The 27913-nt window shown below is 36.5% G+C and overlaps 3 protein-coding genes across 3 annotated transcripts; 1 reads left to right on the forward strand and 2 right to left on the reverse strand.

Moving 5' to 3' along the window:
* Positions 1 to 1900: 1900 nt before the first annotated feature.
* Positions 1901 to 5512, reverse strand: LOC113751190 (protein NRT1/ PTR FAMILY 5.5-like). Its single transcript, XM_027295102.1, has 5 exons — positions 5347 to 5512; positions 5181 to 5235; positions 4848 to 5062; positions 4049 to 4692; positions 1901 to 3267 (listed from the first exon to the last, which is right to left on the reverse strand). Exons 2-5 carry the CDS (start codon positions 5200 to 5202, stop codon positions 2388 to 2390), a joined length of 1761 nt encoding a protein of 586 aa, XP_027150903.1. The 5' UTR covers positions 5203 to 5235; positions 5347 to 5512; the 3' UTR covers positions 1901 to 2387.
* Positions 5513 to 9132: 3620 nt separating this feature from the next.
* LOC113752421 (mitochondrial import inner membrane translocase subunit TIM17-2-like) lies at positions 9133 to 9774 on the forward strand. The gene has a single exon (XM_027296533.1). The coding sequence runs from the start codon at positions 9133 to 9135 to the stop codon at positions 9772 to 9774; it is 642 nt and encodes a 213-aa protein (XP_027152334.1).
* Positions 9775 to 23919: 14145 nt separating this feature from the next.
* Positions 23920 to 27666, reverse strand: LOC113752422 (putative late blight resistance protein homolog R1A-3). Its single transcript, XM_027296534.1, has one exon. It carries the CDS (start codon positions 27664 to 27666, stop codon positions 23920 to 23922), a length of 3747 nt encoding a protein of 1248 aa, XP_027152335.1.
* Between the last annotated feature and the right edge of the window lie 247 nt (positions 27667 to 27913).

Below are 27913 nucleotides of genomic sequence, written 5' to 3' on the forward strand. Positions count from 1 at the left end.
TATCGGTCTCTCAAGTAATCCAAACAATTTAGAAGAATTTAAAAATATTTTAAATCTTTTGTCAAATCTCTCGATCCAATTGTAGTTTGAGAAAATTCAAATACAGTCACAGCTAATTGTGACAATCACATGAAATAAAAGGTTAAACCCCCGAGATGCCCATACTTTGAAAAAAATTAATTGTTGCCTATTTGATCAACCCAAAAAAAAAAAAAAAGAGTAAAAAAAATTAGCAGTTCTAGCAAAAAATTGGACATTAAAAGTTTACCAAATTATTAATTATGTTTTGTTCTCGTGTTTACATCCAATTCTTTATTGCATGCATACTTTATAAATTTGCATTACGTTAGTAAGAAGATTAACATTATTATGCTTCATGTGATGCCAATCTAGCACATACATTTGAGTGTGAAAGATCCACATTTTTCCATTAACATGCTCGTAGAAAATCTGATTAGTGCGCAAGACTAAGAAATTCGAGGTAAAAGACAAGTGAGTGGTAAGTGGTAACCACCACTCTGATAATGATATGTTTAGTTTAGCCATTTAACGGTTAACTATGACTTATTCCTCGTACATATGATAACAGAAGCTACAGGACCTGGAAACTATAATGAAGCAAATTGGCACCTTCTAGCTGCAGACTAGTTTTGTAAGCTAATTCAATTGGCATCTATGATCTCTCTTCTATTTTAAAACTTTATGAAATGAATCCCTAGAGTGAGCTTGGGGGGTAAAAATGCAAGTCAGGAAATTTGATCTCTCGACCTACACTCAAAAAGAGACTTACTGGTCAATTCAGGCCACTCTGCTGGCCTGAGTTGGTTATAAACCCAATACTTGAGTCCCATACTTCCAATCTGAGACACCACTAGCTAGGATGAGGAGAACTCCTTGAATATTTTTTTGTAAGAAATTAAACAATGATGAAGTAAAATGGGACAGTCACAAAATGTAAGGGACTAAAACTCCAATTACTTCTCAAATTACTAATAAATGAGTTGAAATACGCCAGAGGTAGATAAAAACTGGAGCAGGTTTATCCTACAAGTCCAGCCTACCCCTAATATATATGTTTCAGCCAATTTTTAGTTTTAGATTTCTTCTCATTTTGACCTTGAATATTCCATTGCAGACGTATTTATGTGTATTTGCATTCTGTTAATGTGAACCGTTAGATACTTGTATTATATATATATCATCTGATGCCAATCTAGAACATATTGAGTGTGAAAAATCTAATATTTAACAATTAATCCTACCAAATTGGTTGCTCTCCAAAATATGCACATAAGCAAGGGGTAGAAGACAAGTGATAACTAAGGTTCTAACTATGATTAGCGTAGTTGTTTGATAATCAACTTGGAGTTTTTTTTGTGTCTGAAAAGTAATTATATAACATGCAGTTTGTCCAAGAAAAATAAGATGACAGAAACCTAGAAATATAATCAAGCAAATTTCTACCTTCTTAGCTGGCTAGCTTAGTTGGCTTCATATGCCAATATATATATATATATATATATATATATATTTTTTTTTTTTTTTTGGGTCTAGTCCTATTTTTTTTTTTTTTGGGTCTAGTCCTAAGTTCTTATTGTGCAACTCTTATTTGCGCCCATGTGGTTGAACTTGTGCAACTCTCAACTTACAGTAGTAGTTTTTTTTCCCCCCCCCTGTTAAAGCTCTATGTGAAGTGAATCAAAGCTGTAAATATACTCTTTCATCTTACTCAAATAATTAAAACAAAAAAAAAGTGAAGGTGGAGGAGAAATAAATGATACAAGGTAAAGTAATTTATTGACTGATTACACTTGAAAAAGGTACAAAGAATTTACCATATAAGCAATTAGTAGAGATAGAAAAACAAAAAAAAAAACTTACTTTAAGAGTAATCAATATAAGGTTGAAGAAAACTACATTATGGGACAATATCCAATTCAATTCATGATGCTGGTTGTTACATGTATGAAGTCACATTCCTTTCCTCTATTTGATTTGATTATATGAATGATAAAAGAAAAGGCACAAGCTTTATACAAAAGCAGGCTAAGACTGAAAGATATTGAAACAGCCATACAAAAACTGATCAGACCAATGGAGAAGGCAAGCAATTCTGAGCCTCATACTGCCTCCAACTTTCTTGATGTAAAACAAGAAAGAAACACTAGTTCAGATTCGGGCCCTTTAGCATTCAAAGAATGAGATGAAACAACACCAAAGAACTGGCTCGTTTGAACCTTAAAATGCAAAATATGGACAAGAATGCTGTGGTATCTAAATCTTCTATCACGATTTATACAAGAACTCTGAAACTTGAATGGCAGAGACTTCTATTCCCCCAGTTTGAGAAACTCTCGAGCCTGGCCTGATTCCTGAATGTTCAATCCTCATAAGATGTCTTGATTTTCCTTTATAAGAGAATTGATGAATTCATCATTTTTATTCATCTGGTCCACATTTTTGTCCTGATTGTCGGTTGTCTCTTGTGTATCACTTGAAACTGGATCCCTGTAAGGGAAAGGGATGCATATTGCTGTCAAGAAAAACCAAATGAGAATTGCACCGCTCAGGCCAGCAAGTACCCAATAATAGTGATCCAACCGACTCTGATTCAAGTCATGCTGGAACCAACTCTTTTTTCCCCCTTTCTTGCTAATTTCACCCACCACATAAACTGATAAAACACTTCCAATGGCTCCCAGACCGGATAATCCAGGATTGAGGTAGACAAGGTACTTTTTCATCGATGGAGGACTCTGATCATTTAAGAATGGAGCAACACTGTTCTCATAAAACGCGTCTAGTCCACCAAGAAGAACAAATTGTGGAACAAGCCAAAAAACAGTCATTGGAATATCCTCATCAGGTTTGTCAACTAAACCATGACTTCTGATCACATGTATCCTTCGAGTTTCAATGATGGAAGCAACAATGCAGCAGGATGCTGAGAATATTGTAGCTAACGCAATGCCAAATGCGGGTGCATACTTTTTTTGGCTGGCTTCTCCTAACCAGTTTGAGATACGGTCATACACCCTTTTAAAAACTGTCTTTGCTGTTCCATACAGTAACAGAAGGATTGAATCAGGGAACTTTAGTATTCCAACCTTGTAATTCATGTGGTTTGCTTGCTCCACAAAGTATGTGTTTCCAATGGCTGTTACTACACCACAAATTATGCAGGTGAACCAAATTGGAAGCATGCGAATTAGGACTTGTCTCTCTTTTCTGTGAGTCCTTAATCTGATGACAGCCCTGTCAGAGTACCTAAGGAAAGAAACAAAAGAATGAAAGTAGACAACAGCAAGCAGTACCAGGCCAGGATCAGCTGATTCATTATCTGTTAATTTAAAACAAAGAAATACATTTACGTTTGGAGCAGTCAAACCCGGAGCATATAGGCATTGACAATATGACACTAAGGCTGAAAGATGAACCGAGCTATATAAGACCACAATGGAGTTTGCCTGGCTCGATAAGAGCTCACTTGACTTAAAAGTCATTTTCACTTAATTAAACAAAGCCAGATCAAGAGTTAGTGTTGGTTAATGTTTTAAGCTAGTTTCAAGCTTGGCTTGATGAGATGAAACTTGAAATTTGCATATGGTAAATCAAGCTTCTTGAGCTTGGCTTAATAAGAGCTTGTTAATACTCAGCTCAAATCTCAATCAATCCATGTTTGAACACAATTTCAGACTCATTAAAGATATTAAACCACACGCAAAACAATAGTTTGCTCCTTGTTTAGGCTCATTAGCATACCATGTACATCTAATTTTCACAAACTTGTCAATTGCAGCTTAAAATTGTCAATTTGAATCATGTGTGGATGAGCTAAAAAGTGAAGAACTAACACTAAACACCTGTTCATAGTGAGATGGCATCTAGATTATATCAATCTTTTGAGCAAACTGATTGTATGATGCTTGTAGAGTTAATTTGTATGACAGAGTATTGTTGTCTTGTAAAGAACTTGTTTCTCTGGCGCCAATAGGTCAACCAAACGAAAGACAGAAAGGGCAAAACATGAAGAGTGTGTAGAACAAACCTGAGTTTACTGTCCTTGTATCCACAAAAACACAGCGAGAATACAAGTGTTGCCACCAAGGTACAAATTGCTGGAATTCCAAAGCGGAGTTTCCACGGTTTTACATATGGAAGACCAATAAGTACACCAACTGAAACAATGAGCACGAAAATAAAGCCCAATATTCTCAAGTCTGATATGCTGCCTCCATTTCTTTCTTTCTGCCTGTTAACAAGTTCCAACATTGCCTCCAATGGTTGAAATTGAAGTTTCAACAAATCCTCTTCGAGTGTGTCATTAGGCTGCTGCCTTCTGTTTTCAGCAACTGGTGGTGGTGGTGGTGGGTCTTCGTATTCTTTCATGAAATTAACATCATTTTTGCCTTTGTTCCTCCTCATACGAGCGAGCTGAATTACCAATCCCATATTATTTCGTCGCCTGTCAGAAGTAGTATCATGAACTGGGACTGACCTCCTTTCCAGTTGATCCAATGCAAATGTAACTAATGAAACAATATGCCCACTTATTCCAACAGCGACCAACGCCAGACCTGAGTAAAAAAGGGCTTTTTGTGTGTGACCAATACAATTAGGCTGGTATTCATTACAGGTATGTGTTGCCTTATGCAAAACTGGTGGTGTAGACATTGACAGAAACCCCAAGCCCTGTTCATTTTGAGTGAATTTTTAATTCAACAAAGTCCAATTAAACTCAAAGTAAAAACTCCACTTTCAATAATCAGGTAACACACTAAGTATTTTCTCTGAATTAAAGGAAGGGAGGAAGAACTGATAAAGAACTTGCCAGCAGAAGATCTTACAGTAGAAAAAGCAATACTTGAGAAAAGCAGTATCCAGAAATTATCCACTCCACAATCAACAAATGAGAAAAGAAATAGAGGGACACATTTAGCAAGGCCATTGTACACATTCATTATTCCAGCAGCATGAGTAAATCCAATTTTCCAAACATCTGATAAGTATTTCTGCATAATCCACGTTACATATGTTGCCAACATATCAGCCCATATCAGAACTGCTCCACACAGAAAGGAATCAGAATTAGTATTTTCGCAGAAAAGGACTAATTTTCGAAACAGAGGAAGTCAAACAAGTACTAAGGTTTTTGATGAATCTAAGATGAAAAGAAGTACCCATTATTCTCAGAAATGCCATTTTCTTTTGACGTTATGGATTATCCTTTTTCTCCTGCAATCCAAAGTGCAAGAAAAATAGCATTAGGACAAGGGAAATCAAGCTGAATAATCCTAAAATTTCCAAAACCATATGAAACAGAGTTCAGACTTAATTTTTCTTTACCTTCACTTGCTGTCTCGGATGGGGAATGAAGAACAACAGATTGAGAAACTTGTCTCTAAGAAGTATGGATTTGATTCAGAAGTCAGTCAACTGGTTTGTTCCTGTGCTAGTTGCTACCTTTTCATCACCACCTGCAAGTTTTATTTTGTTTGATTAAATATTGGAGTCCAGACCGTGCATGTTGATACCATTTGACTACTGAAATAAAGCTAAAATAGTACTGCAGAGGCAGAACTGCAGTTACCTGGAAGCTTTCAAGAGAGAATGTAGAAATTAGGGATAATTTCAGAAACCTCCCCTGATATTTCTGACAATTTCACTGAGCTCTCCAAAGTTTGAAAAATTATGCATACCTCCCTTATCATTTAAAATGACAATACTACCCTTAAATATTTTAATAAAATTCCCTTATTTAATATGCTTATACTCAGAATGACTTTTAAAATTATTTTTTTCATTCTTTTTCCTTTTTTTTCCTTTTTATTTTAATTTTTTGCCAATAAAACTATAAAATTTTCACTATTATCTCTAGTTTCTATTGTTATCAAATGTCGAACTAATGATTTTTTTTTATGAGTTTACTTTAGACGTAATCCAATGTTTTTTGCTAATCTTTATTTTCTATTTTTTGGTATAAAATTAACAATAAATCAAAAAGAAATTGCCCAAAACCACTACTAAATTATGATAATCCCACTACTCGAAAGATTTATAAATTCTTAATCAATTATTTCAACGTTTTATTTTCTATCTTATAAATCTAAATTCATAATAAAATACTATCAAAAGTATCGTATCATAGTCATAAAATTATTATTATAGTTGTTTACTAAATAGTAGGTATGGACATGAAAAATTCGACACATTTTCCTTATAATTACATCAGATAATCTTATAATTCTATAGGAAAGTAAATTAAAACTCATTACACAAGTGTATTTTTAGGTATTCATTTAAAAATTTGATCAAATCAATATTATCTTAAGGTTTTGTTACTAAAACTATCAAATCAAATGAGGTATATGTAATTTTTTAAATTTTAGGGGAACTTAGTGAAATTGTTAGAAGCCTCAGGGAAGGTTTCTGAAATTATCCCTAGAAATTAAAAGGAAAGTAATACTTTAAAATCCGGATCGAGGAGTGAGGGCGAAGAGCTTCTGGTTTTGGTTCGACGTGGTTCGACTGGTTCAACTTATTTAGTTATTTCTTATTTGTTTTAATATTAAAAATTTGAATAAATTGATGTGTTTGTTTTAATAAATAAAAAATTAGTGAAACTAGTTGAACCTTCTAGTTTTTACTGGTTATTGACTGAATTTGATCGATTTAATTGAATTTTTGAATTAATAATTGAATCGAATCAAAGATATAACCGATTTGCGATTTGATCAATTGAACCAACTGATTTAGTTTTATTTTCAAGACATTGAAGGAAAGTACAGAACTGGGCTTTGTACCACTTGGTTGTAAAAAACTTTCTTTTTGGGATACATTTGAGAGCATTTCTAAATCAATCCTATCGTTATTTATACGAGTGTCCAAAGTATACACCAATGTGTGTAACTAATAGGCAAAACATTTGTTAAAATTTTTTGAGTACAACTATCGAAAACATGTTAAGGAGAATTGATTTTATATTTGACAATAGACTTGTACAAAATTCACCAAAGTAAACCATAGTAACAAGTAATTATATGGTAGGTTTATAACCATAATTTATAGTTGAGATATCAAGATTTAAAGATCCTAAAATCTAATCCCCTACCCCCTTCCCACTTCTTAAATTCCACATCTCACATTCTAGAAAAGAAATTTAGAACAATAATTAAAAAAACATATTATTTAGTAAAAAGACATATTAGAAGTGGGTAATTATCAAAAGTAGTTTAGAAGTACGTAAAGTGATAGATTTTTTGTTTACAACAAAACTCCCTCTTCCTTCATATATAGTATAGTCTAGATATTTGGTTAAATTAAAAAAAAAATATTTGTACACGAGATTTTTAATTATTGATCACTTTTTCTGAGTATGATGAAAGCACACAATATATTTACTTCAATTTCACTATAACATAAAATTCACCAATTGCATGGCTCCAAATTTGAACCATCATTACGTTCACCACTTGCCCCCCACATTGCGTCATTTAACGAGTTTTTTTTTTTTTCGATTTTTTTCTTTTTTCTTGAATATAGCCTCGGTCTTGGAGACAATTTCATGGATTGTTTGTCAATGGTCATTAAATGGATTGTATTGTTTATAATGATCTCGATATTGGGCCAAAAATTTAAAGAAAAAGGAAAGCCCATGATACTAGTAGTTTTTCCAACAAAACGGATTGAGTTGAGGAACATCAGCTGTGCAGTGACTTAGGGTAGCTGTCCTCCAGAAACCAGAAACTTTGAGGACGATTACAACACCTCTAAATTAATGAAGTTAACCGTCTAGAAAAGAGCTTACAAGCATGAAAAGCACTTTGAATAAATTGATGTAAAATTTTTTTGTTTTTGTGGGGTGGGGACTGAATCACCATCAGACCAGACGGGTGCACCACGCACCTGTATGGATTTAGAACAAATCTCATATGGAGAAACATTGATGGGAGGTCAGGTTCCCATCCCACAATTAATGTGGTGGCCAACTCCTCTAGATGGAGCTAATATATTGAAGCAAAATATCAAAACAATCTATAAAACATGTGTTCAAAGTTGTGATTTTTTCTTTTAATTTTCTTTTTACAAATGTTAATCAATGAAGAGCACAAATATTTTAATAGCATTATATAAAATGGGTAGGCATTTTATTATCATTGCATTGGCAAAAAATGTGAAGCTATTAATGTGATAATTGGTTTTATAGCGAATCAATTTATCAATGGATATATTTCAATAGGCCAAATTGAACTTTGAGTTCAGATATTCTAATATCATCACAATTTTTTTTAAAAAAATGCAGGCATTTTGGCATTATTACATTGGTTAAAAAAAAAATGGGAAGCTGCTAACATGACAATTGGCTGTGTAACAAAATTGATTTATTAATGCATATATTTGAACAGGATAAATTCAACTTTAAGTCATTTAAAAAATCATAAATCCATGTATTAGTAGATATATCTCAAGTGGCTAAATTGAAATTTAAGTTATCGCAAAAATTGCTTGTTCACAGTTACCAAATTAAGGGCCAATCGAAAATGACTTGTACCCATTTTAGAAAATTAAGAATTATTCAAACTTGCAATTATTCCTTTCTAATTTTAAGTGTTAGATATATATTCACAGCATTACTACATTGGTAAAAAAAGAAAAAGGAATTTATTGACATGATTATCGATTGTACATCGAAATTCATTCATTAATCAGTATGTTTGAACTGGATAACTTAATTGACATTGGTAAGAAATTGGAATTGTTTACATGATAATCAATTGCATATTAAAATTTATTCATTAATCGATTGGTATGTATTGGCTAACTTAATCGAATTGTTATGGGTAGTTGTAGCTAAAAGAAATGCCCTATAAAGAAAAAAAAAATTTAAAGTATACTTATAAAGTAGGTATGTAAAAATGTTAGATATTAAAAGCACTCGAAAAAAATGTGCATGAGCCTTTAAATCCGCATTAATTGATGTGAAAAGACGATAAAGCCCCAAGAAAATCCGGAAAGGACCTTGAAACCGCGATAATTTCCGGTTCCAAAGAACTACACGTGCAATTTTCCCCGCTCAAAAACCCTCTCAAAACCCTCCACCGGCCCCGCTCTCTTCCTCCTCTGTTAACCGCCATGGAACGGGACCCCTGTCCTGATCGTATATTAGATGACATCGGCGGCGCTTTTGGCATGGGCGCCGTAGGGGGCGGAGCTTTTTACTTTCTCAAAGGCCTAAAGAATTCCCCAAGAGGATCTCGTCTCCTAGGCGCCTACCAAAACGCCCGCATGAAAACGCCGGCCACTGCCGGCAGCTTCGCCGTTTGGGGTGCCTTATTTTCCCTCTCCGACTGCTCCCTCGTCTACCTCCGTCAAAAGGAGGATCCGTGGAACTCCATCATGGCCGGGGCCTTCACCGGGGGATTCCTACAAATGCGCCAGGGCTTTGCCTCCGCTTCTCGGGCTGCTTTAATTGGTGGAGGTTTATTGGCCCTCATAGAAGGTCTTCAGATCGCTGTAAATCGATTCGTTGCAGCTCAACAGCAACAAATTATATATGTTGATCGTAATAGCGTGCCTATTGGCATGGGTCATCAGGGTAATCAGGACCTGCCGCAGACAGCTGGTGCTTCCGGGTCACCGTCTTCTTCTATTTCTTCCTGGTTTGAAGGGTGGTTTGGTGGTGGTGGAAAGAAAGAGGAAGGAAAGAGTGGAGCCAAGACGGACGTTTTGGAGAGCTTTGATGCTCCTTTGCCACCGACTTTTGAGTTCAAGTGAAATTTCTAAGCTTTTTCACTACTCAGTGGGAGTGATTATAACTATGGTTCCTCAAGTACATTCATTCTTTTTGGAGAATAGATTGACACTGAAATTTTTCGTCTTACATTGTTGTTAATTTTAACTAATCCTACAAGGATTCTTTGGTGAAGGGAAATTGATTGTTGAGGTTAAATATTTGACACAGTGTTAATTTAGTAGAGACTGAGTGGCTTAGTGAGAAATCTTGAATTCTCAATTGAATTAATTTGTTTTTCTTGGTTAATTTTTTTTAAAATTTAGTTTTTTAATCCTCTTATTGATAGTGTGAATTGTAGTGTATGTTTATCGCGGATTTGGCTAGTGCAAGGCAGAGTTGGTGCCATCAATTTGTGGTTGAGACAATTGGTATACATGAAAGAAGTTAGAACTATATAGATTTGTTCTTTTAACAAGTACAATAAGTTTACAGTAGCTAATGCGAATGATTGTGAGTTAAACATTCGCTTTGTTTGGAAAGCAATTTTTCAATTGCTATGTTTTCCGTGAACACATTTTTCAATCACTTTTTTACCTTACATATATCAAATTTCTACAAAAAAAAAAAAAAAAAAAAAAATCGATAAAAATGCAATTCAGCCATTGATCTCTGCTAAAACTTAGTAGTGTTTGCAGAACCGAATCTTGACTTTTATCTGAGTCTTGACATTCAAGCTTCTACTAACTGAAAAAAGCAAGAAGCCAAAGATGCAATCAAGGTCAGAACAAAAATGCAAACTGAAGTCACAAGTACATTGTGCTGCCAAACGATTTTAGACAAAAACAATGGCCAGTGCAAAATTATTTGCTCTCAACCAGATGAGTCATAATCCAAAAGCAGTCCACTATAAATGCATCTCTTCACGTTACAAGAAGCCTGACAGAAGTTTAATTATTATTTGGGAGTATCTATATCAAGCTTGTTCTTTATACAAGAAAAGAGAGTTGGAAGACAATGACTGAGCTTCCAGATTTCCAGTGAAAATTAAACTTGTAGCTGTGGGGATATAATTCATAAGAAGAAAGAAGATGGTCTTGATTCTACTTACATGTGAATGCAAAGAGATACTCATTCTCCATCTGCAAACTTCTGTTAACGGAACTTGAGTAAACAAATTTTCTTGTTCCCTTCACTCTTCTGCTCATTGACAATTGTCTCAGCTGAATGCAGAATTCGTTGTTGTACCTCCTTAAGAGAATTTCCTCCAGATTTTGAATTTCTGCAAAAAAAAAACAAGGGATCTCCACAAGTTCAAGACGCTCTCCCACTACAAGTCGCTCAAGGCACGGAAGGGGATTTGTGCTGGTCTTCCAGTGTATGATGTCTAAGTTTAACATTTCTAAGAATTTGAGCTTTCTGAATTCTTCATCTTCCATATCCCATATCTTCCCCCCGGAAAGGCATGCTGTCGCAATTTAAGTACCTCAAGATATGGCAGCTTCCTAATTGTTGACATTGTCCTCCATGGTAGACCCAACTTATACAGGGTCAGTTTCCTAAGCCATGAGGGAAAGCTAAATCCCTTAAACTGAATGCGCAACCAACAATAGAACACTTGCCCATGAGGGCTTTCTCAATAAACTAAATTGCCTCAGGTAGATCTTAGGATAAAGAATCTTAATCCCAATATGATAAGGATGCAAAATTATACAAGTACAACTATAAATATAAGCACTCTATACTTGTTCACCATTTTATCAACCTACATCACCTGTTCCCAATTATCTGATTGTCATTCTAACCGAAATATTTTCCAACTGCGTGAAACAGGCATGTGCCGATGTACTTGCGTCTGTGCATGGGCTATGTATTAACTTGAAAATTTGTTCGTTCATTTCATTTTGCATGTAAGATTAATCCGGTTAATGGATGGTGGCAACAGCTACTCGAATCTGAATAGATCCAAACACAGATTGTTTTAAGTAGTGTAATTTTGTCTATAGTTTGCGTTAATATCCTTCTTTTTGCTTTATCGAAGTTAATGTGATGGACTTTTAGCTGAAGGAATCTGAACAAGGAATGTAGATTGCAAGATTTGCATCCAATTAATGTATTTCTTACCTGAACTTGTACTCTTAACTTCTCACTGCTCCAGCATTTCATCTGGCAAGCTGTTGTCGGAGTTTACATGGATCAGCTTAGCTTTTCCACAATCTGACCTGTCTTGTTTTCCTGTAGTGCCTCTTCTCTATCTGCTGAAAACTGAAGATGCATAATTCGTTTTCAGTCTTCCACTCGTGATGCTGTTCGTCTCCTCCCTGTTCTACGACTGGATTGTTTGTACTGTTACAATTGTATTGGATAAAGTGTTTGTCCATTTACTGTTAAGTGTCAACCCTTAACTGTGGATGTGATCTCTGGCAAAAATTAATTACTCTCGCACAGAGCTGCTCCAGGTTCAGATTCCTTTGCTCTGCTCTTTGGGACTTACATAATTTCATTTGTATACCTATGAACTTTTGAAAGAAGTTTAACAAATGAGGGGCGAAAAGAAAAAGAAAAAACAGCTGGTGCAATGATAACAAAAGTAAATAGAAACTACTGACACCCCCCGGCGCAGCTCAGAATATCCATTGAAAGGTAATGGATGTATTTCTTCATTGTACAGAGCTACAACAGAACATAGATACAAGAGTTAATTCAGTCACTGAACAAGGTTAGCTTGCAACATCTCTATAACCAATTTGGTTTGGAATCGTCAATGCTACATGAAGCTTGAGCTCTTGTTTAGATAAGACACTATCTTAGAACAATAGTAGTGTTCTTGAAAAATGCAAAACCATGTCAGAATCTGGAAAACCAACAGGATTGAGTAGACCTTCATAATTGAGACCAGGGCACATATATGAAGAAAGCTTGACCTTCAGCTCCAAATATTTATCCCTCAAGGACCTGGAAAAAGAAAAGTAAAGAAATGATAAAGCTGCAATTTAATTGGAACATCAGTTCAAGATATCCAGTGATTAGCCTCTGTTGTACCCATTGAGCAGAAACATACCAACTTTTGATCATAGGCTTCATTCTCAGAACAATATGGAAAAAGTTTCATGTCTAGCGGTAGTGAAATTCTGCATATATTTTATGCTGAAAGGATGTAGATCAAAGCAGACCAGAGACAACCTTCTCTCAAAATGTTTTATTTTAGGTGGTCACATAATCAAGTATTCACTTGAATAATTGATGAAACGTACACTACGAAGTTGTTGGGTTGGATCTAGCTTCATAAACTTATGCGAACAGTACACCATCTGATAATCGAGTTCAACAGACTTAGTAAGATATGAGATGCTCAAGGATAAAACTGACTTTTCCTAAACTTGGAGATGGAAGGATTAGATAGCATGAAATACGAGGAAGTTGTATCAATTTTTCATTGGACAAGATATATATCTTCACTTCTGAAGCTTGGGACAAGTTTCCGGTTAGTTCCTTGTCCATATTATGTACTCTCATAATAAGCTTAGGAACTTCTTATCCATATCTATCTATACTCCTCATAAAAAAGTGTGTTGGATGAATTATCATTTTGGTGTTTCTTACTTTTTAGATCTACCTAATATACTCTTAATTATGAAGATGATGCAATGGACCTTAATATAATCTACCTGATGTACCTTAACATAATGCTTACTATAATGGACAAACATTAGAGCATTAAATGTATCATAGGAGAAGCCCACTCAATGAAGATCTTCTTGTGTCAAGCTAGTACAGTAATGATACAGAAATACTCAGTGTAAGGATTTACTTGTATGATATCTGCATCATACCCCGACGAGATTTTGTGAATAGAGAGTAGCTAGCAACTATTAACTGAAACAAAAGCAACAATACAAAACTTTCTTGACCTTAAAGCTTTAAACTTCATCCTAACGTCTTTGTGTTGCCAATTACTTCCTAGAGATAACAAATCCTTTTCTGTCAATGTTTGTCAAAGCCAATAATGATCTCCAGGCTTTTATATAGTTAAGCATGGCGGTGGGTCCAGTCGAGTTGCTCAGTCAAAGTTCAACTCAAGCTCGATCTAATTGAGTCGAATTCAAGCATTTACATATTCTGTTCAAAAGCTCATTGAGCTCTCCGAGCTTCATATTTATATATTTATATTTTTTTATTTTTTATTTTTATAATTATTAAATTACCTAAAAACCTATATTCTTAAAACAATTTACACATCTTACCACTTGAGCTCAAGCTTGGTCTCAATCTCAATTTGCTTTTTGAGCGAGCTCCAGCACCTTATATTTTACACAAGTCAAAGCTTAAAAGTTGAAAGTTCGTCGAACTCATCGAGCACGGGCATATGGGAGTTCACTTAGATGGAAGACCAGCAGCATAACAGCTATGAGTTCGCTTAGATGGGAGCTCACCAGCTTGAAGGTAGTCTAATGTTTAGCTGGCATAACAGTGAAAAAGATATTTGAGAAGTCAATACCATTTATGCAGATTCGATAAGGCAGAAAAGATTAACCTTTGTCTTAAATATCAAAATCTACCAACATGAAGCCAAAAAAAAAAAACTTAAAAAAAAGGCTTGTCATTTTCATTACAAGGGGAAGTCATTAACTTTTCTTTGAAACTAAAATTTTGGATTGAGCAAGAAGAAAAACGAATTAAAATTTGTTAATTTGGCATTTAAACTGGAACAATGATAACTAATTTTTATCATTTATACTTGCTTTGAAGCGAATGTAGCTCAAATTCTACAATTTAGATGGTTTCCATCCAAAGTACATACCAGTTCATTGCCAAATGGGCTTATGTGGACTTATTATTTATTTATTTTTTTTTAAAATATAGGATGTTTTCTAAACCTTTGCACAGACCACAGGGGTTTACTGGATTTTACACTACTTGTAAACGTATCTGAATTACTTCAAGGCAAATGTTTGAAGTGATGAAGAAATTTGTGTATGTGTGTGTGATTGTCTTTATCAGTTAAAGAAGTAATAGAACTTAATGTATGCAATCTTTTGTCATTTAATGCTTTTAATCATCCTTATCTTTTTTTTTTTAATGCACCAATGATATAGACAAGATTTGATTTGATTCTACCATTTGTTGTGACAAAGTTTAGACAATCTTTGATGCTAGAAATTGCTTTTGCAATTGAAGATTGATTCATAAAGAGATTAGTTTCTCAAGGGAAAAGGTGGGAAAAGGATTTTTTTTAAAAAAAAAAAAGAACTGCTGCAGAGAGTTTGAAAATTTTCCCATGCAGATCTTATTTAGTATTGCAAATTCAATAAAGATGCAGGAAGTTATGAGAACCAAAATATAAAACATTCCTGCTCCTCTGCACCAATACTTGTAGCATGGAAGTCATCAAGATGAGACCTTTGGGAAAGACTTTCTTTGGAACAAAATGAAAAGCTAAGTGTAAGAGATTATTTTTCAAATCAACCCAAGTACATGTGCTAGATTAAGTGACTAGAAAGAAAAATATTATACCTAAGGTGGTTCGATGTTACTTTTTTTTTTTTTGTTTTGGGAGTGGTGCAAGGCTTAAGGCAAGCTAAGCTGGGAGAGTTCAAAATACCAACAAACAATGGGACTATTCCCCACAAAATTACTAGGGATTACCATAAGAAAGTAAGGAACTAAAGCTATAGTTCTCTCTTTTCCTTTGCCATGTACTGCTAAAAACATGAAGTTCTCAGAATAAAAAAGAAATTACACAAACCCTTGATTTATCCATTACTCATCTCATATTGAGTAAACTGTTATCTGTTAATAAAAGGCGAGTGTGATTTTTCAAGATGAGCAATTATGTTCTCATGCCCCAAGAAACTAACTTCAGAATATGTTACCTTTAAATTAGGCATGCCGGGATATCCATTTTCACCAGAACTTGAAGTAAAAAAGATAAGGAAACAATAAAGCTGTAAATCACTGTCAGTTTCAGATAATATTTATTACCATAAAATGCCGATTATATCCCTTGTTTAAAAGTATATGTAAAACATTAACTTATATCAAGTGGGCTCAACTAGGTTTGATTAATAGACCTTGACCGAGCTTGATTAGGTGTAATTAGTGTCGATTAAGCTCAAGTTTAAAATAAATTGAAATCATGTCCAAATTTAACTTTCAAAAATTCGAAATAATACACTAATTGAACTTGACTTATTTTAACTCAAGTAACACTCAAATAGTGCGCTGCTCAATTCAATTCGATTCAAATGCATCTCTATTCCCATGCGAATCGAGAGGAATTTTAATAAATAATTAAAATACGTAACATCCAGACTACGAGTCAAATTGATAACTTTAGTTAACATTGCCCCACGCCCCCGCGCTTCTCTCTCTCTCTCTCTCCTTCCCCTAAGCCACACCCGGCCCCCGTGCGATAGGCTTTCCGCTCTATTTTTCAAATTCCACTTGTGATTTCCTCTCTATTCTACTCTTTCCCTCGTTAAACAATCCTAAAGTCATTGCTCCCTATTAACCTCTCTTAAGCTCGCCTGTTAGATAATTTATAAGCTCTATTCTTAGAAAATATTGGGTAATAGTGCTTGAATTCAAGCTCCATTTCTCTGATCGAGTGCGAGCAAGTTAAAATATTATTGAGTCAAGCTCAGACTTTAGTCCTACTACTTTCCTTTCCCGTTTCTTCGCGTGGGTTTCTTTTCGTATTTTCACGGCTGTCCACATACAAGAAATCTGTGTCTGTTTTTGTAAGGAGATTTGAGACACAGGACGACGCTCGAGATGGTTTTCACAGCTGTTGATTATCCCATGTGGACGTTCGAGTGGCTGGAGAATAATGGGTTACTGGCTTCTTCGATGAAGGATCAAATCTTGATCCTTAAACAAGAACTGAGGTTTCTCAGAACTTATTTAACGTTGATGGGAAAATTGGAGGCCCGTTGTTCCGGATCGAGTTCACTGAGCTGTAATGTCGAAGCTTCATTGGCAGAGGTGTCGCAGGAACTTACCTCTGCATGCTGTACGCAGTTACTGAATACAGACACCATGGAGACAGTTGATCAAGTTATTTGTCGTATGCTGGAAAAGGTCCAGAGTTGCAGACCTGAGATCGCGGAAACCTACGCCATCTTGTTTGAGAAGCCTTCAAAATTTAACCATCCAGAGACTCTTTTGAAGGACATGATTGATTGTGTCCTGGACAATCTTCAGGATCTTCTAGACTCAAAGGATGTGGAAGTTCGCATTAAGGAAAAACTTGAAATCCTGCAGGAGCATCTAACCTTTCGTAGGAGTTTGATGCAACTTTTTGCAAACCCATGGAATGCTGAACAACATTTTGGTCGCTTCTCCTACTGCTTTGGAGACACGCAAAGGGCGGTCATCCTAATTGCTTCATTGTCCTATTTGTTCTGGGCTGGGCACAAAGATGAAATCTTGTCATGTGAGCCAGATGTTAAGCTTTCTGATTTGCTGCAGAACACCATGATTCCTTGTGCGTCATACCTGGTACAGATGTTCATTGCAATTTTGAAAACTTCAAAGCAGATAAAGGGATCGAATGAATTTGCTTGCTTCTCCAATTTTCTCCAAGAGAATCCAGTGGACTCCATCAGGGATGAAGTTGAATCTGTTTGCAAGAAGCTAGTACACGAATTATACCACAATACATTTTTATTGCATTCACATCGTAGTGGGGAAGAAGTTGTCGGCAGAAATGATATAAAGGATTCTTGTGCTTTGTGGTCAGGAGATGCAAAAAGCTACTGGTGGTCAAAATAAAGCAGAGCAGCACTACGGGAGGCAGCCTCATCTCTCATCCAGCTCAAGGAAGTGAATCTTGTGCTTTCAAGGATGATTCAGATATCAAAGCCCATTGAGCCAGAGGCGTTTTTGTTGTCGCCACCGTGCTCTGAAGACAACTTGGTGGTATCTATGAAGGACACCATTAGAACCCTTCTTGATGAGCTGAAATCCCTTGGAACAAAGGTGACCAAGGAGACAAGAAAAATTCAAATATCAACTCATGTTGAAATTGTGACAAATGAGGTAAGGACTCTTCTTTGCTCAGTTCACGAGAACAAATTGGCAGATGAGACTGTGACAAAAATGAATCTTGCAGTACATATATCGTTGCTAAAGATTGAGCTTATTAAGGCAGAGTGGTATTTGACTGAGTTGCAACAAAACCATAAAGTTAACGTGGTGTCTCTGGTGAAGGATGAAGTAGAAAGCCTTCTTGAGGGGTTGAGTTTCTTGACATCATTTCTCATGGACACAATAGACTTGAAAGCTAAGGTAGAGGACTGGCTATTGCTCCTAAAACACATAAAAGCTGTGGCCAGCGATATATCCTCTTTTGTTGATCCCTTGCTTCATGTCTATGAACCGACAGAAGACATAATTTGTGAATTGAAACTTTCACTTTCCTGGTTGGTTCAGAAGATTAAGTTCATAAAGGCAGAGATTATTTTCGTAGAATTACCAAATGACAAGAATGGTTTGACGGGTAATATGAAGGATAAAGTTGAAAACCTTCAAAGGGAGCTTAGATTTCTCAGAATATTTCTCATGGATCCTCCAAAGAAAAACAAGGAATATGGGGAACTAATTTTCAGAAGAAGTAGTTTGTTAGCCAATCAGGTAGCATCCCTAATTCTTCAGATGTATGACAACTGGACCAAAGAGGGCATAGCCTTGGAAGTGAACCCTTTGATTTCTGAGTTGCTAGAAAAGATTGTGCTTTTTAAAGGAGAGATCAAACGTGTTTATATTCAAGTTCTGCCTTCACTGCAATCTAGCTATCCCATGGTAGCTGTATCAGTATATATTAGTTCCCTGTCAGAGAATATGAGGAAGCTGTTGAATGGAAAAGCAATTTCAGTTGCTAGTGTGGAGCATCACATTGAGATCATGTATGCAGAGTTGGAACTGGTGAAATCATTTCTGATGGAAAACTTAATGGAACATATTGATCATGTGGAACTGAAGGATCTTTGGGACTGTATTACAGACGTTGCTTACAAGACAGAATATGTCATCGATTCTTTTGTGGGAGATGACTTGTTTTGGTACTTTATGCTGTGGATCTCTATTTCCATGGAAGAGATCAACGTGATTAAGAGAAAGATCATGGAGCTTTGTGAAGACAATGAGATTGACATAGAAGATCATAGTTTTGCCAAGTCTTCCCACTTGCCACCATCAGATCCCAATGTGGTTGGTCTGAAGTATGAGGCTTTAATGATAATTCATCAACTGACAGGAGGGACAAAGACGAGGGATATCATTGCCATAGTAGGGATGCCTGGGCTTGGTAAGAAAGCTCTTGCAGAGAAAGTATACAATGATCCTTCAATTGTCAATTTTTTCGATTCTCGTATATGGTATCATGTCGAGCAAGAATACGACCACCGAAGGGCCTTGATTTTTATTTCAGGTCATACTGATGTGTCCATCCCAAATTATACATTCACAAGGTTGTATGACATGGAGGAAAGCTTGTATTACTATTTCATGGAAAGAAGATACCTCATTGTTATAGAGGGCTGGTGCATCAGCGCATGGCAAAAGCTACAAAGAGCATTTCCAGATTGTGGTAATGGAAGTAGACTTTTGTTCATCTGCTAAAAGCTTCATGTATTTTTTTGTTGCACTAATTCGATTGGGTACCCTTACTCTTCATTCATGGCTTTAAAGGTGATAGTTGCAAGTTATACCAAGAAAACATATTCAGGAAAGAAAAGTTGCCAGCCAAAGACAATAAGGAATCTGCAGTAAAAGTAGCAAGAAGAAGTGTCAAAATATGCAACTTCTTTGCAGATTTTTCTAGATTTTGTAGCACTAGAATAAATGGAATAGTTGTTGTATAAACCCAGGGGTTTTCCACATTTTTAGTATTTAGTTATTTTCAATTTGTTAGAATTTCTAGAATTTTGTAAAGATTGTTTTGGAGATTTATTAGTAGAGCATTATGTTGAGTTGTTAACAAGTTTTTTTTTCTTTTCTTTTTTTTTGGGTTGAGATTTGTTAGGAGATATTTGGGATTGGTTTTTTCATTCTACCTCTATAAAAGGGGTAGTTTTTATCAAAATTCTCCTCCAAGATTTTATTTTATTTTTACATGTAATTTTTTTCACACCAAGTGAAGAGCAGGACCAAAATGAATACCATAACACCTCAAAATCCTAAAATTAGCAAATTGTTAAGAAAACCGGGAGCGAGCCAAAATGGAAGTATAGCATACTTAACCAATTGTTGATTGACATATGAATATGTTGTTTCTCATTTTTGGATTCTGGAAAAGACATTCAATTCTCATCACAAGTTATTTGTACATTTTAAAGAAACACTTTTGTCATTAACATAAAAACGTCATCTTACTACATGAATGAATACATCTGTTTTCTTCAACCGGAACCACATAGAAGTGGTGGGATCAGGCATAGCCAAACATGTTCATCAGAATGAGATGAAGGAATGCAAAAAAACCTCAGCTCCAACCTCCAATAGAAACTTCAACCAAAATCCAATTTAAACACATTATCATGTTGGAGATTCTAGCTTCTCCAAACCGCATCAAATAATCCCACAATAATGTTATTACTGTAACGGGATTGAATTCGAGTTTTAGTATTTAGAATCTCGCCTGTGTACGGATCATATTGCTACTTCTTCACATATGAGTAGCAACATGACTGTGGCCTTGTTCTGGGTTGGTTTAAATTTTATAAAATCTGATTGTAAAAACTGATTATATATATAAAAAAAAAAATCAACTACTTTTTGAATGATTATAGATTTTAGCATTTTTTATCATTAAAAAAATTTATACCCAGAATATAAAAATAATCGAAAACATCACAAAAACTGATTATTCAAAATCAATATCTATAATCAACCGAGAACAAACCCTATATTAATGAAGGAAAACTCTACAAATTGATAAAATTGTTAGGTCATAAGGGGGGTGAAATAGTGTGGTTCCCATTGTCAGTAGGGATGGCAATGGGGCGGGGGTGGGGCGGGGGATCCCTTCCCCGTCCCCCGCCCCATTGTCAAATATCTCGCCCCATCCCCCGCCCCGTTTCCCCACGGTCCCCGCGGTCCCCCGTTGCCTCAAGTTTCTGCTTTCCTCCACGTCAAACTCAAGACCTCGCTCCTCTTCTTCTTCTTCTTCGAGTTCCCATCTTCAGAAGGATCCCAATTTCAAACTCAGAAATAAACCCCTCGTTGCCAAGTCCGCCCCAAAATCAGCTTCTAATTCCTCCAGGGCTAGATCTAATAAATCAATTGCTAATGAAAATGATGTGCCCAAAAAATCGTCTTCACAAAGTTTTAAAAAGAACCCTTCTTTCCTTTCCCAGTGGCAATCCGCTAGAAGGCCCGCTTCAAAAACTTCTTCCCAAAGGTCGAAACTTTCTTCTGATTTGAGGGCAAATCTGAAGAGCCCAGCATTTGGATGTTCTGGAAGATTTGGTGCTGGTAATCAACAACGATTGAAGCAGAAATATCAACAAAGTTGCGGTGAGCCTAGTTTGCATTTCAATGTTGCTGATGATTTGGTAGACGCTGACAATTTTAGTCCTGTTGGCAAAGTAGCTAGTGGGCCTAGTTTAAATTATGCACTAGTTGTTGATGATGATGAGAAGTCTGCGGGGGAAGACTCAAACTCTGGTCATGGTTTGTTATTATGTGCAGAGCGGTGTGAGAAGTATGGAGGTTCGTTTCTTCGTTTGTTCTTTTGTTACTTTTGTATATATATATATATTATATGTATGTATATTTTTTTTGGCGGGGGACGGGGCAGGGGTTGGGGCGGGGGCGTTTCTAAACGGGGGAATAAAATTACCCCCGCCCCCGCCCCACCCCCCGCCCCAACAGTCCCCCGCGGGGCGGGTGACCGCCGGGCACCCGCCCCATTGCCATCCCTAATTGTCAGGATAGTAACTTGCTAATTTGTTAAAATTGGAGGAGGAACTAGAAATGGGTCGACAAAAACTTGGATATACCTGATCTTGAAGATCATCTGACCAACAAAATAATTGAAAATATGGCAAAACTTGGATCACATGATCAACATAGAACGAGCCGAGTCTACCCAAATATTTGCCAATTTGGTCACTCTTTTGTTTTCCAAATATTTCTTTAAGCAGCAAGAGCAGAGCCCTCTCCACCAGCTTTTCATGTCTTCAGCCACCAAGGTTGCGCCATGATTTTCTATTCTCTTGGCTTTCTCGCCACCACGTCCACATGGTCCTTGTAGAAGTTAATACCGAAAAAATTTGGCTAGTTATATCAGCAGAACAGAAGTTCTTATACATGACTGTGAAACAATTTCTGCTTAAACAACTTCTGTATTTTGGATCATCAACTGATTTCTCTGGCCACTAATGTCTCATAGCCTTCTGGTTGAATCAGATCAGAGACATTCGTTTAAGCAACCTGTGATCCTAGTTCCTGTCTTACAGCGTCCAGTTTATCTACACAGTTTGGCGTCCTGTTACTTTCACGCGCTTCCTTCTTCCTATGTGATGGATATGCATATGCCATTGGAATTCCAGTTCTCCATTTCATTTACAAACTGAGTCAGCTTAGCCTCCTCTCTTCTAGACATTTAGATTAGTACAACATTTTGGTCAATTTTTTGACAACTGTTTAAAACCCAGCAATAAGGAAAAATCATTTCTATCTCCTTTAAACTCTTGTAATCAGATGTCATTAGTTATAATTCTGGACTACTCCTTTACGATATTATAATTAGGGCAAATTACATTTTACGCCCTATAGTTTAGTATTTTTTGTACATAACCCTCCTATGGTTTCAAAAGCTATACATGACCCCTCATGATTTGGATTAAAGTATCAAAGTGACGGAAATGATCATTCGTAGCGGAACCTTTAAAAATGTCGAAATTATCATTGTTTGAAAATTAAAATGGCTGAAGTGATCAAAATATATAAACATAAAATACATAATACACTAACCTTTATGATTTAATATTTTATCATATAACCCCCTTATGATTTTCAAAATATACACATAACTCCCTGTGGTTAATAAATAATTTTCAACTTTATATAGAAATATTTTTGATATTTTAGGTGACTCCGTTATGGATTACAAATTCTGTTACTTTGACACTTTAATCCAAACCATGAGAGGGTTATGTATAGCTTTTGAAACTATAGGGAAATTATATATAAAAACACTAAACCACAGAGGGATAAAATATAATTTGCCCTTATAATTATTTTTAAAAAAAAAGTACAGCATTCTGGCCATAATTCTAAGTGTCTATTTATTTCTTTGGTCCCTTCTTGTTGACAATTAGCATATCGAACATTTGATGTCTACTCAAAGTTGATCAATTCTCTCTCTTTAGACTCTTGATCATTTGTTGCAGACTAACTGTTTTATTAAGCGAAAAGTAAGACCAGTCAATTTTCCAAACCTCCTCCCCTCTTTGCCTCTCCTCCATGCCCTTCCACTCCAATATTGGCTGTATGACGACTCAGTTTTATCAGTGAGAAGTTACAAGTTAGAGTAAACGACCTGAAATTTCATTTTCATCTCGGAAAACCACACACAGATAGATATCCAAAAAAAATATGGACACAGCGTATATAATCTGTTTCCTGTGAAGAAAACTAAAGAAAAATCTTTGAAAGAGAATCTGATCTGCTCAGTAAGGCATATAACAATTGCCAAATTAGTAGTAGAGAGTATGTTCAAACTGTGAAATAGCAGAGCTACACGATCTGTCCAAATACAGCTTTTTCAGAACTGAATCTTGACTTTCGTCTGAGATTTGACATTCAAGCATCTGCAAACGAGGAAAAAAGAATTACCAAACAAATAAATAAGCTAAGAACAAGAATGCAAACTGAACTCACAAGCAAATTGTCAATGGCCAGCTCACAGTTCATTGCTCAAGAGGAAAACATATAATCCGAAAGCAGTCGGTAATGTGCATACTTCCTTCCTCATGCTGGAGGAATCTTAACAGAAGTCTATTTATTATTTCATCAAGTTGGTTATTTATACAAGGAAAAGGAGATGGAAGATGACACTTGAGCTTCCAGTGAAAAAGAAACTGTAGCTGCGGATATAGTTGATAGGAAGAAAGAAGATGGACTTAAACTTTAAACTTACATGTTAGTGGGAAGAGGTACAAACCCTCGTCCGGAAACTTCTGTTAACGGAACTTGAGTAAACGAATTTCCCTGCCGTCTTCAATCATCGCTTCTTCGACAATTTCCTGAGCTGATTTCAGCAATTCATTGTTGTACCTCCTTAACAGAATTTCCTCCAGATCTTGAATTTCTGCAAAGCGAAAAGGAATCTCCACAAGTTCAAGACACTCTCCCACAACAAGTTGCTCAAGGCTGGGAAGGGGATTTGTGCGGGCCTTCCAGTGCACGATATCTAAGTTTGACACTTCTAAGAATTTGAGCTTTCTGAATTCTTCACCTTCCATGTTCCATATCTTGCCCCGAAAGGAATGCTGTCGCAATTTCAGTACCTCAAGAAATCGCAGCTTCCTAATTGTTGACATTGCCCTCCATGGTAGACCCAACTTATACAAGGTCAGTTTCCTAAGCCCTGACGGAAAGCTAAATCCCTTAAACTGAATGCGCAACCAACAATAGAACACTTGCTCATGAGAACCATCGATTGACAATTGCAATGATTGAAGATCTTCTAAGGAGGACAGTGCTGGAAATTGAATGCCCGTCTTTTGATAATCCTTTGACTCCATAAGTACGCATCTCAGCTTCTGAACTCTCCTTAACCTCCCTAACAGCTTCTCTGTATCTCCTACATGAGAAAGAGATAGTGAAGCAAAGGTCACCATATTACCCAATTGACAGGACTCCTCATCCTCATAGTCACCCAAGGAGAGAACAGCCGTTTCACTTACTTCAACATGCATTAAGCTTTTCATCTTCCAGATGGTATCAGGCAAATGAATGAATTTTTCCATTCCTTTTACGATCAGTGTTTCCAGCTTCCGAAGTTTGGCTAGCGATGCAGGAACAGCTGTAATATAACCCCAAATTGCTATATACCTCAGACGAATTATTGATATTACTTCTTCTGGAAAAGGGCAATCCAGACAGACTCTCTCCAAATTCAACACTTTAAGAAATTTAAATCGGTTAAATATGTCAGAGCCAACCAAGTTAGAGTATGACTGATTCCATCTAGTGGTGCCAAAGAATTGAAGAGAGCATACACATGGACAAGGAGGTACAGAGCTCATGAAAGCTTCCAAGTCACCATGAATGCACAATCGGCAATAGCCATGCGTTGCAGGATCCAAAGAACTATGAGAAACCTCTGACTTCTCCGCCACATGTAGAAACTTTTCATCTTTAGCTTTTCCTGCGCAAAAATCATATAGCAGATCATGAACACGGCAAGCTTTTATTCCTCCGTCGAAGCTTCTTTCAGAAACAATTACTAAACTTCGATCCCTTAGCTCCGTCAAGTAACCCTTTGCCAGAATTTGAGAGCTCTCCCTCTCGGTTCTCTTTATGAGTCCTTCAGCACTCCATAACAGGGTCAACTTCTGGGCACTAATTACTTCGCCCTTCTGAAATGATCCAAAGTAAAGGAAACATGGTTTCAACGAATAAGATAAATGCGTGAAGCTCAGTTCCAGAGTTCCCATGTACCCATCACTAGTAGCATTTGAATGTAAACTTCCTTCAACTTGATTCCACCAGTTTACATTCTTCTTTTCCTTCGCAAGTAGACCTGCAATAACACTTATTGCCAGAGGCAGTCCTTCACAATGTTTCACAATCTGCTCCCCGATTCTTGATAGCTCATGAGGGCAGTCACCTTTGAGAAATAGCTTCTCTCGTAAAAACTCCCAACTTTTCTCCTCAGTCAGTGGAGAGAGTGGATAGGTGTTGCTAGTTAGACCAGCATCTGAAGCCAGAATACGATTTTGACTCGTGAACATTATTCTACTTTCTGTTCGATCATCTGGAAATGATAGTTTTATATCATTCCAAGCTTTAATTTCCCAAATATCATCCATTACCACGAGGTACTTCTGTTTACTTAAGCATTGTTTGAGCTTTAAAGCCAAGTCTCCATCGCTAAATTTGGATAAATCAACATCACGGCCACTATCAATAACAGTCTTTAAAATGGCAAGTAACAAGTCTCTAGGAGTATACACTTGAGAAACAAAGCACCATGCCTGTATTTGGAACCGAGATGCAAGGAAAGGATCATTATAAACTTTCTTAGCTAGAGTTGTCTTACCTACTCCAGGCATACCAACAATCGCAACAATTTCTAGCCTTCTGGATGGTCCGGTAAGCAACCTAATTATCTCTTTTGCCTCATCCATGAAACCTACAACAGTTTCATCGATTTTTGAAGTTTTAACTTGAGACGGATGGCCATGCATGGAATTTGTCTCAGCAATTCTCTTTCCAATGTTATATTTCTGCTTCAACTTCGTCACCTCATTCTTGACCAGCTTGATTTCTTCTAGCATATTGGAGAAGCGTATTATGTTGTACCAAATAGGAATGTCAACAATAGAAAAAGAGCTGATAACATTCTCCACCTGGTATGCCAAATTGATGATTTGTGTCCAGAGAGCCTTTAACTCCTCATGCTTATTTTGCAGATTCATGATATCACAAAGAAAGGACCTGAAATATAACAGCTCCTCATGGACTGTCATAACTTTATTTTCTGCAAAGGGGATGAAACTGGCCTCACATTTCACTATGTCAGTGAAATCCACTGTGAGGAAATCAATGAATCCCATTCCATTAATCTTGGGGAAGTTAGACTGTGATGAGCTTGAGGTCTCAAGATAAAGCGCTCTGACCTCTACCTTGACTTTCTCAATCTTTTCCAGCAAATCTGAAAGAACATCTCTCTTGGAAGTGTCATCCTCGGTCGGATCAGTGTAGAGCGAGCAAACCAGAGATTCCACTAAACTGTTCAGAATATCAACATTCGTCCAAGATACATTTTCTGTTTTTCTTGTGCATTCCTTTGGGGGATCCAAGAGAAAAATCATCAAGAATATCAGCCCTTCCCGAAGAATTGCATACTTATCCTTCAAAGAAAGCGCAAGATTTTCAAGAAGAAAGTCAATAAAGCTAGCTACAATTTCTCCCATCAAAAGAGCATCTGTTGGCAAAGACTTTGAAGCTTTCAGGAGTTCAAGATACATCTCTGCGACTGCTGGAGTAGAAGGCATGACCTTCAGCAGCGTAGCAGAAAGCACAGCTTTCAAATGAAGTTCCATGTTTTCATTCATAAAATCCACCCAGTACCGAAGTAACATACAGGCAGCGCTATTAGCCCAAGCTTGAATGTATGTCAAGAAATCTTCCAATTTGCCATGACTAATGCAGCGCTTTGCTGTGAAGTCAACAAAGTTTCTGGAAAACCTTAGCTTGTTTTCAAGAGATCGGATTTGTATCTTCACAGGAACAACAATATCAGCTTTCAAGCTGACAAGATCCTTAAGATTCACGAGGATGGAATCCATGAATTCCAGGATCTCATCACTTGTGGAGGACTTGGTTTGCGATGAGCTTTCTAGCCAATGAATGCAGAGTCTTCTGATTTCAGGCTTTAACATGCAGACTTTTTGTAGCAGATCGGATGCCAAACGGTCCCAGTCTTTAACATCTATTCCAATGATTGCAAAATATCCAGCTTGATAGAGGGCCTTTCCTGCTGATTCTAAAGTAGATTCAGCATTATTCTGGACCGATTTCACGCCCATAATATCCTCATCAGGACCACTGAACTTTGTGGAGCAGTAAAAGAACATTTTCAGGAATCTCAGTTCCAGTTGCAGATCCTGGATTTGGTGTTTCATAGGCAAAGTCAGGCATGGTCGACTCAATAGCTTTGTGAGCTGTTCAATGGTAGAATCAGCACAATTGCTCTCCATTACTCTCTCTCTTTCACGCTCAGTTTACTATGCTGAGACCGAGCATTAAGAAACCCCTGCAATGGAATAAATGACACGACTTTAGGCAATAGGAAACCTTACAAAACAATTTTCCACATAACAAAAATTCATCTATACTGTATTATTTCCCCTGAATATCTATTCCTGGCCCTTCTACACTCCACACCTTTATCAACTCAACTGAACTTACACTATATCAGAATGCAAGCGAAGTAAGAAAACAGAT

This window comes from Coffea eugenioides, chromosome 11 (assembly GCF_003713205.1).
Source record: "Coffea eugenioides isolate CCC68of chromosome 11, Ceug_1.0, whole genome shotgun sequence".
Lineage (NCBI taxonomy): Eukaryota > Viridiplantae > Streptophyta > Magnoliopsida > Gentianales > Rubiaceae > Coffea > Coffea eugenioides.